At 35.0% G+C, this 8,745-nt stretch overlaps 2 protein-coding genes across 3 annotated transcripts in view; both read left to right on the forward strand.

The window, feature by feature from the left end:
* Positions 1-234, forward strand: part of LOC104715474 (linoleate 9S-lipoxygenase 5, chloroplastic-like) — a 4,873-nt gene extending 4,639 nt beyond the window's left edge. Inside the window, exon 10 of the mRNA XM_010432877.2 lies at positions 3-234. Within this exon, the coding sequence (XP_010431179.1) occupies positions 3-234 (232 nt within the window). The remainder of the gene's footprint in view (positions 1-2) is intronic.
* On the forward strand, positions 5,807-7,040 carry LOC104715476 (F-box protein At3g49510-like). 2 transcript variants are annotated; one of them, XM_019230302.1, is made up of 2 exons: positions 5,807-6,457; positions 6,524-7,040. In XM_019230302.1, the coding sequence occupies exons 1-2, from the start codon at positions 5,807-5,809 to the stop codon at positions 6,974-6,976; spliced, it is 1,104 nt and encodes a 367-aa protein (XP_019085847.1). In that variant the 3' UTR covers positions 6,977-7,040. The 2 variants fall into 2 exon arrangements, with proteins under 2 accessions (XP_019085847.1, XP_010431180.1); XM_010432878.1 differs by having other exon boundaries at positions 5,807-7,040.

Consider the following 8,745-nt stretch of genomic DNA (forward strand, 5'->3'; position numbering starts at 1 on the left):
AGAGAATCACCGAATTGGACGGCTGATGATGAGGCTTTAGAGGCGTTTAAACGGTTTGGGAAAGAACTGGAGCTGATAGAGAACAATATCATAAGGAGAAACAATGACAAGAGGTTCAAGAACAGGACCGGACCGGTTAACATACCGTACACTCTGTTATACCCGAATACTACGGATTACACAAGAGAAGGTGGGCTTACTGGGAAAGGGATCCCTAACAGTGTCTCAATCTAGAATTGCTCTTCTTGATTTCGTGATTATGTCTCTTTTTCGAACTTAATTATTATTATTTTTTTGGGTTTTGCTTGCTATTATGAACTCTTCTACGTTACTATCCTTTTATTTTGATCGTTCAAAGTCAATATATTTTTCCCCTTGGTTTTATTTACTTCCCACCATTGTTTAAGTGTTTATATAACTATTTAGTCTATTTTTTTCTAACAATATGGATCTCGATCGATCTCCACATTTTTTGCGTACTAGTACTAGTAGTATATAAAAAAGTTGTGGAAACATATATCAAGTTTATAGTGCAACTATCTTAGTTTATCGTATCATTGAATTAGTTTGACTTTGACATGATTGTAGTAACTATTTTCTATAGAGAGATCTAGAAGATCACAAGATTAATAACAATATATTCTATCTTTATTATTCTAGATATTGCAATCATTATAGTTTAGGAAACTCTTGTACTATATAATTCTATGTAACCTAAAGATTATAATCATGAGAGTCAATATAATATTTCCTAAACACTAATGTGTTCATCTCTCATCAATCTATAACATGGTATCAGAGCAGGTTATACTTGAGTTTAGATCTAACAATCAAACTCTTTAACCCATACCTTCCCTAAGCTATTGAGCTTCTCCATCTGTTTATCTTTCTTTTTATTTTTTTTCTATCACTACTTTCTCAACAAAAAAAAAAAAATTCGACTTAGTTTTCTACTGGACAAGCTTATCTCACCTCATAATATCACCAACATGAGATCTTCCATCTTCATCACTGGAGACGCTGATGGTGACATGATCTCTCCGAGATTCGACCAAGTCATAGCCAAGCTGCCTTCCAACGAAGAAAAGCTCTGTTGCCGCTGCTCCAACACGAACCAGCTCCGCCGCCTCTCGACTCGAGACTCCTCCATATGTGTGCCTTTTTGCATATTTCTGCATGCCATCTTTGTCGATCTGGTCAAGTCACCATTACTTCTTTAAGCTATATGCTTCTCAAGGACTTATGTCGTTCCTGATCCAAAGTTGATCATAAGTTTTTAAGTCGTTCACGACTTCTCTAAGCTATTTGCTTCCTCGTGCCTTCTCCAAGGCCTTTTACGGTATATCCGTCTAATAACATGGTTCAAGCGTAATGCTTCTTCAGTCGTATCAATCTCAAGCCTTCACTCCATGACACCTTGAGCTTGAGGGGGTGTATAGAGAGATCTAGAAGATCACAAGATTAATAACAATATATTCTATCTTTATTATTCTAGATATTGCAATCATTATAGTTTAGGAAACTCTTGTACTATATAATTCTATGTAACCTAAAGATTATAATCATGAGAGTCAATATAATATTTCCTAAACACTAATGTGTTCATCTCTCATCAATCTATAACATGGTATCAGAGCAGGTTATACTTGAGTTTAGATCTAACAATCAAACTCTTTAACCCATACCTTCCCTAAGCTATTGAGCTTCTCCATCTGTTTATCTTTCTTTTTATTTTTTTTCTATCACTACTTTCTCAACAAAAAAAAAAAAATTCGACTTAGTTTTCTACTGGACAAGCTTATCTCACCTCATAATATCACCAACATGAGATCTTCCATCTTCATCACTGGAGACGCTGATGGTGACATGATCTCTCCGAGATTCGACCAAGTCATAGCCAAGCTGCCTTCCAACGAAGAAAAGCTCTGTTGCCGCTGCTCCAACACGAACCAGCTCCGCCGCCTCTCGACTCGAGACTCCTCCATATGTGTGCCTTTTTGCATATTTCTGCATGCCATCTTTGTCGATCTGGTCAAGTCACCATTACTTCTTTAAGCTATATGCTTCTCAAGGACTTATGTCGTTCCTGATCCAAAGTTGATCATAAGTTTTTAAGTCGTTCACGACTTCTCTAAGCTATTTGCTTCCTCGTGCCTTCTCCAAGGCCTTTTACGGTATATCCGTCTAATAACATGGTTCAAGCGTAATGCTTCTTCAGTCGTATCAATCTCAAGCCTTCACTCCATGACACCTTGAGCTTGAGGGGGTGTATAGAGAGATCTAGAAGATCACAAGATTAATAACAATATATTCTATCTTTATTATTCTAGATATTGCAATCATTATAGTTTAGGAAACTCTTGTACTATATAATTCTATGTAACCTAAAGATTATAATCATGAGAGTCAATATAATATTTCCTAAACACTAATGTGTTCATCTCTCATCAATCTATAACATGGTATCAGAGCAGGTTATACTTGAGTTTAGATCTAACAATCAAACTCTTTAACCCATACCTTCCCTAAGCTATTGAGCTTCTCCATCTGTTTATCTTTCTTTTTATTTTTTTTCTATCACTACTTTCTCAACAAAAAAAAAAAAATTCGACTTAGTTTTCTACTGGACAAGCTTATCTCACCTCATAATATCACCAACATGAGATCTTCCATCTTCATCACTGGAGACGCTGATGGTGACATGATCTCTCCGAGATTCGACCAAGTCATAGCCAAGCTGCCTTCCAACGAAGAAAAGCTCTGTTGCCGCTGCTCCAACACGAACCAGCTCCGCCGCCTCTCGACTCGAGACTCCTCCATATGTGTGCCTTTTTGCATATTTCTGCATGCCATCTTTGTCGATCTGGTCAAGTCACCATTACTTCTTTAAGCTATATGCTTCTCAAGGACTTATGTCGTTCCTGATCCAAAGTTGATCATAAGTTTTTAAGTCGTTCACGACTTCTCTAAGCTATTTGCTTCCTCGTGCCTTCTCCAAGGCCTTTTACGGTATATCCGTCTAATAACATGGTTCAAGCGTAATGCTTCTTCAGTCGTATCAATCTCAAGCCTTCACTCCATGACACCTTGAGCTTGAGGGGGTGTATAGAGAGATCTAGAAGATCACAAGATTAATAACAATATATTCTATCTTTATTATTCTAGATATTGCAATCATTATAGTTTAGGAAACTCTTGTACTATATAATTCTATGTAACCTAAAGATTATAATCATGAGAGTCAATATAATATTTCCTAAACACTAATGTGTTCATCTCTCATCAATCTATAACATGGTATCAGAGCAGGTTATACTTGAGTTTAGATCTAACAATCAAACTCTTTAACCCATACCTTCCCTAAGCTATTGAGCTTCTCCATCTGTTTATCTTTCTTTTTATTTTTTTTCTATCACTACTTTCTCAACAAAAAAAAAAAAATTCGACTTAGTTTTCTACTGGACAAGCTTATCTCACCTCATAATATCACCAACATGAGATCTTCCATCTTCATCACTGGAGACGCTGATGGTGACATGATCTCTCCGAGATTCGACCAAGTCATAGCCAAGCTGCCTTCCAACGAAGAAAAGCTCTGTTGCCGCTGCTCCAACACGAACCAGCTCCGCCGCCTCTCGACTCGAGACTCCTCCATATGTGTGCCTTTTTGCATATTTCTGCATGCCATCTTTGTCGATCTGGTCAAGTCACCATTACTTCTTTAAGCTATATGCTTCTCAAGGACTTATGTCGTTCCTGATCCAAAGTTGATCATAAGTTTTTAAGTCGTTCACGACTTCTCTAAGCTATTTGCTTCCTCGTGCCTTCTCCAAGGCCTTTTACGGTATATCCGTCTAATAACATGGTTCAAGCGTAATGCTTCTTCAGTCGTATCAATCTCAAGCCTTCACTCCATGACACCTTGAGCTTGAGGGGGTGTATAGAGAGATCTAGAAGATCACAAGATTAATAACAATATATTCTATCTTTATTATTCTAGATATTGCAATCATTATAGTTTAGGAAACTCTTGTACTATATAATTCTATGTAACCTAAAGATTATAATCATGAGAGTCAATATAATATTTCCTAAACACTAATGTGTTCATCTCTCATCAATCTATAACATTTTCCTCAAACATAGACCATACTGTTTAGTGTTTAATGAAGTAGGTGGAGTAATTCGACTAATCCGTCTTTACTAGCTCTAAACTCTAGTTACCTATAGTTTACACATGGCTTTGTATTCCTTTGCTTCCTGCAGCCTTTAGTCCTCTTATTGCTAGAATCGTTTATTTCTTTTTGATTTGGGGTATCTGATATATTTTTAAGCGTAGATTATCGCATACCCCAAAGCTTCAAGAAACAGAGTATTTTGCACACAGCCAATAAAGACTTCATGATCGACGCTTAGAACAACAAATACCCCAAAGCTTCAAGAAATTAAACAACAAAGTATTTGCTTATACGTTTATATCCTTATACACATGTTTTATGTAATGATAAAACCACTATACAGTGTATATCATATATCATGTTTTCTTGTTGTGAATTATGACATATTTTTCCAATTGTTTCTTAAACCATCAAAGCTTGTCGTACGTCAGGTTCTACAATTTAGTTATTTGTTGTAGCGCTAACTTAATCTGATTGGGTGATTGAATTAGAAAAAATTCTCATAAAAATTATAAAATAATATAGATAAAATGTATTAACTGAAAATTATAATAAAAAGACACAACTTTTAAAAATAAAGTACTAAATAGTTAAATATTAAAATACATATATATATTTATATATATATATATATATTTTTACGAAGAGCTACGATATATAGGCGCAACCTTAAATTACATATTTAAATTAATTAATATTGTTGACAAAAAAACTTAATTAATATTTATAGATTAATATAATTATTTCAAAAAGTCTTTAGTATTAAATAACATTTTGTAAAGGACACAACTACTTGAACAAAAAGTTGTGATAAAGAAATATGAATAACATATAGTAAAAAAACAAAACTCTATAATAAACAGACGCAACTTTGTATAAAGACGTACCATATAATTAACTTAAATATATGTATATTTTACGATAGTATAAGAAGAATGTCGCAATTGTTGTTGGTATTTATTTAGATTGTTATTATTATATAGATTTATTTGAAACATGTTTATTACATTTCTTTATTTGCATACCAAACGTAATTTTCATTTTCTCAATGTTAACTATATGTTTTTCCATGAAGTGAAAATAGTAAATTATTATAACAAAGTTTTTCATGAGAGGTAGAAAATGTTTCTAAATTAAATTTAAATTTAACAAATCACTACATTTTAATGAGATGCTAATAATTTACTGGAAAGAAGTAAGTTTTCTAACTTATTGGATAAAATTAAAAGTAATTTTAATTAAATAAAAATTTCCAGTTTAATGAGATACTAAAAAAAATATTGGATAAGAAGTAATAAACATTAAAAACTTTAATTTTAATTAAAGAAATCTCTACACTTTAATGGGATACTAAAAATGTATTGGATAAGAAGTAAACTCTCTATATTTTTGGATAAATATTTTTAAAAAGGTGAATTTGAGTGTAAGAAATCTCTACATTCTAATGAGATAATAATAAGTTAGTGAGTGAAATGTATATTAATTTATATTTCTCTTTAATGGGATTTTTCAAATGCAATAGACCTATTTAAACAACCTTAGCCAAAGCAAAAGGTTATCATTGAACACAACAGATTGAAGAAGAACAATACAAATTTCTTGAGAAAGTTAAAACACTTGTAAGAAGAATGACGACCATATCCGACCTGCCAGATGATTTGGTAGGAGAGATCTTTTCTAAGGTTCCATTGACATCTCTAAGCGCAGTGCGATCTACTTGTAAGAAGTGGGAAGCTTTATCAAAAAATCACATCGTTGGTAAAAAAGCAGCATCAAGGAGTCGTCAGTTTCTGGAGTTCATGGTTTCAGGTTCTGATGTTTGGTCTTTGAGATTCGATCTCCAAGGAATCCGCAATGAAGAAGACGACTTGAGTGATCCATCTATGAAGCAAATAAATATACCTAATACTGATCAACTCGAGATATCTCAAGTCTATTACTGCGATGGCTTATTGTTATGCATCAGCATCACCAAAGACAAATCGAGCCTTGTTGTATGGAATCCGTATTTGGGGCAAACCAAATGGATTCGACCCGGAAACAAATTCGACATATTTGACAAGTTTGCTCTCGGATACGACAACAATCATAACCACAAAATCTTGAGGTTTCTTGATGATGATGACGTGAGAAGCAGACGCAGTCAAAGAAGCGACACTCATGTCTACGATTTTAGCTCTGATTCATGGAGGGTTCTTGATGTCAATCCGGACGGGGATGCACCGTTTTATTTCAGTGGTGTGTCCTCGAAGGGAAATTCTTACTTCTTGGGTCGAGAAGTGGCAGGTGAACTGTTGGTAAAAGACATTGAACATTTTCTAGTCTGTTTTGATTTCACAACTGAGATATTTGGACCGCGTTTGCCTCTGCCGTTTGATCCCTCTCCTGATCTTAAATATACGACTCTATCTTGGGTTAGAGATGAGAAGCTCGCTGTATTAAATAGCCACTCCGACACATTTCAGATATGCAATATTTGGGTTTCGACTAAGATTGAGCCCAATGCGGTATCTTGGAGCACTTTTTTTACAGTGGATATGTCACCAGTCAATGGTTTTCAATCTGGGCTTTCGACTTACTTTCCCCCTTGGAGCTTCTTCATTGACGAGGAGAAGAAAGTAGCAGTGTTTTTTAATAACAGTGAGACCAAGACCTGTCGCTACCAAATGGCTTACATCGTTGGAGATGATGGATACTTCAAATCTGTCAACATCGGAGAAATTTCAAATTCCCAATGGAACCGAGGCAAACTTGTGTGCTCTTCTTATGTTCCAAGTTTAGTGCAACTGCAAGTTTAAGACTGCTTTTAGTTTGAAGTAATAGTTGATACTTGATAGAAGTATGATAAGTGATAACTAAACATCAGAGTTTACATGGGCTTGAATTCAATATTAGACTCTGATTTGATATGTTAATTCAGCCGAGATTTAAGTATCTTTACAAAAAGACAGTGTTTAAGTAGTAAAGTGAAATTTAATTTTGAGTTATAATTTAATAGTTAAGAACAAAATGTTGTGTTGTAGCTCTAATGCAGAGTTCCTTACCCAAAAAAAAACTCTAATGCAGAGTTTTCTCTTCCATGCATACAGCAGAGGCTTAAGCTTATTTACTTAGTGATTATATCTACAAGTTACACAAGAATCGCATAGCGAGTAACAAATTGCTGTCTTGTTGAAGAAGTTAGTCTACAATTACATAGCGACGGTAGGCTCTCAGAGATTAAAAAGTAGAGATACACTCAACATAAACAAAAGGTTCATTGGTAGATATGGATAATGTAAACTGACGATGATTAACTGTGAGCTGAAAGCTGTTGCTTCTGCAGTAATCAACGTTACAAAAAAATATCAAGTCAACAAAACCAAAGCTAATCAACAAAAAGATCAATACGAGACTTTGTAGATTTGTCGCTTCAGAAAAGGTAGCTTCTCATCATCTGGGAGAGCAAGAAATAAACCACGCACAACATCATTTGTTGCAATTAGGTCAAGAAATGTCCAGTAAAGCTCTGTCATTGGAACTAGACTAGGTAACACCCATCCCGCCTTATCGGCCAAGACAAGGTGTTATTCAAATGGTCCCGCCAAAATCCTTCTTTCTTAAAAATAAAACTCTTTAATCTTGTTTTTTTAACCTGAGGAAAAAGATAAAAGGGTGAACACAATGACGACATTCTAATCACATTCAACAATTAGTGCATAGCATAGAATCAGACTCCACATTCTTGACATACATCCAACAAGCATAATGGTTTCACATAATATTCAACCTAGCATATAATCAAAATATTATTTAAACCACATTTCTCAAATCATCATAGTCAATCATATCCACGTTCATCAATATCTCTAAACCGAAATCCCATCAGCTTAGCATGGCACGAAACAAATCCCATGTTCGTCCAATCACCATGTACAAAACCAATCCCAGGTTCGTACAATTACCAGGCACGAAACAAATCCCACGTTCCGCTCATCACGTGACACAAAACAAATCCCATGTTTGTGTCCCCAACACACAATCTCATTTCATATCACTACACAACGATCATCATGTTACACATCAACTTATCATATCATGTCATCATTCATTATAATCATACATCTAATCATCATATCAAAGCATACAATATCAAACAATAGACATATCCAATCACATAGTTTCCAAGTCTATACAAGCAATTCATGAAAAACATGCTTAGAAAATAATCATTGTGTTTCCGCGATTACCACCCTCACCCTTGCCACTTAAATGTTGAAACTCATTTCTCCCTCACCATTTCAGACCCAATATTAAAGAACGCTCATACAAGCTGCAGCTCCATCACACCTCAGTTTGCCAACCAAACATTACAATGTCACTATTTATTCTATACAAATGAGCCTCATAAACTCACACGTAAAACCATAACTAACCGTTAAAATCCCGATCCCACCGTTGAATATTTAGGTTATAGTACCGTGACGCTCCCCACCAAATCTCAGCTCGATCAGGTAAGTTTTGGAGTACCCAACGCTGTTCCAAGGAGACAACCTCTGATTTCTAGGGCTGCAGGTTCGGACTGTTT

The sequence above is a fragment of the Camelina sativa genome, chromosome 9 (assembly GCF_000633955.1).
Source record: "Camelina sativa cultivar DH55 chromosome 9, Cs, whole genome shotgun sequence".
Taxonomy (NCBI): domain Eukaryota; kingdom Viridiplantae; phylum Streptophyta; class Magnoliopsida; order Brassicales; family Brassicaceae; genus Camelina; species Camelina sativa.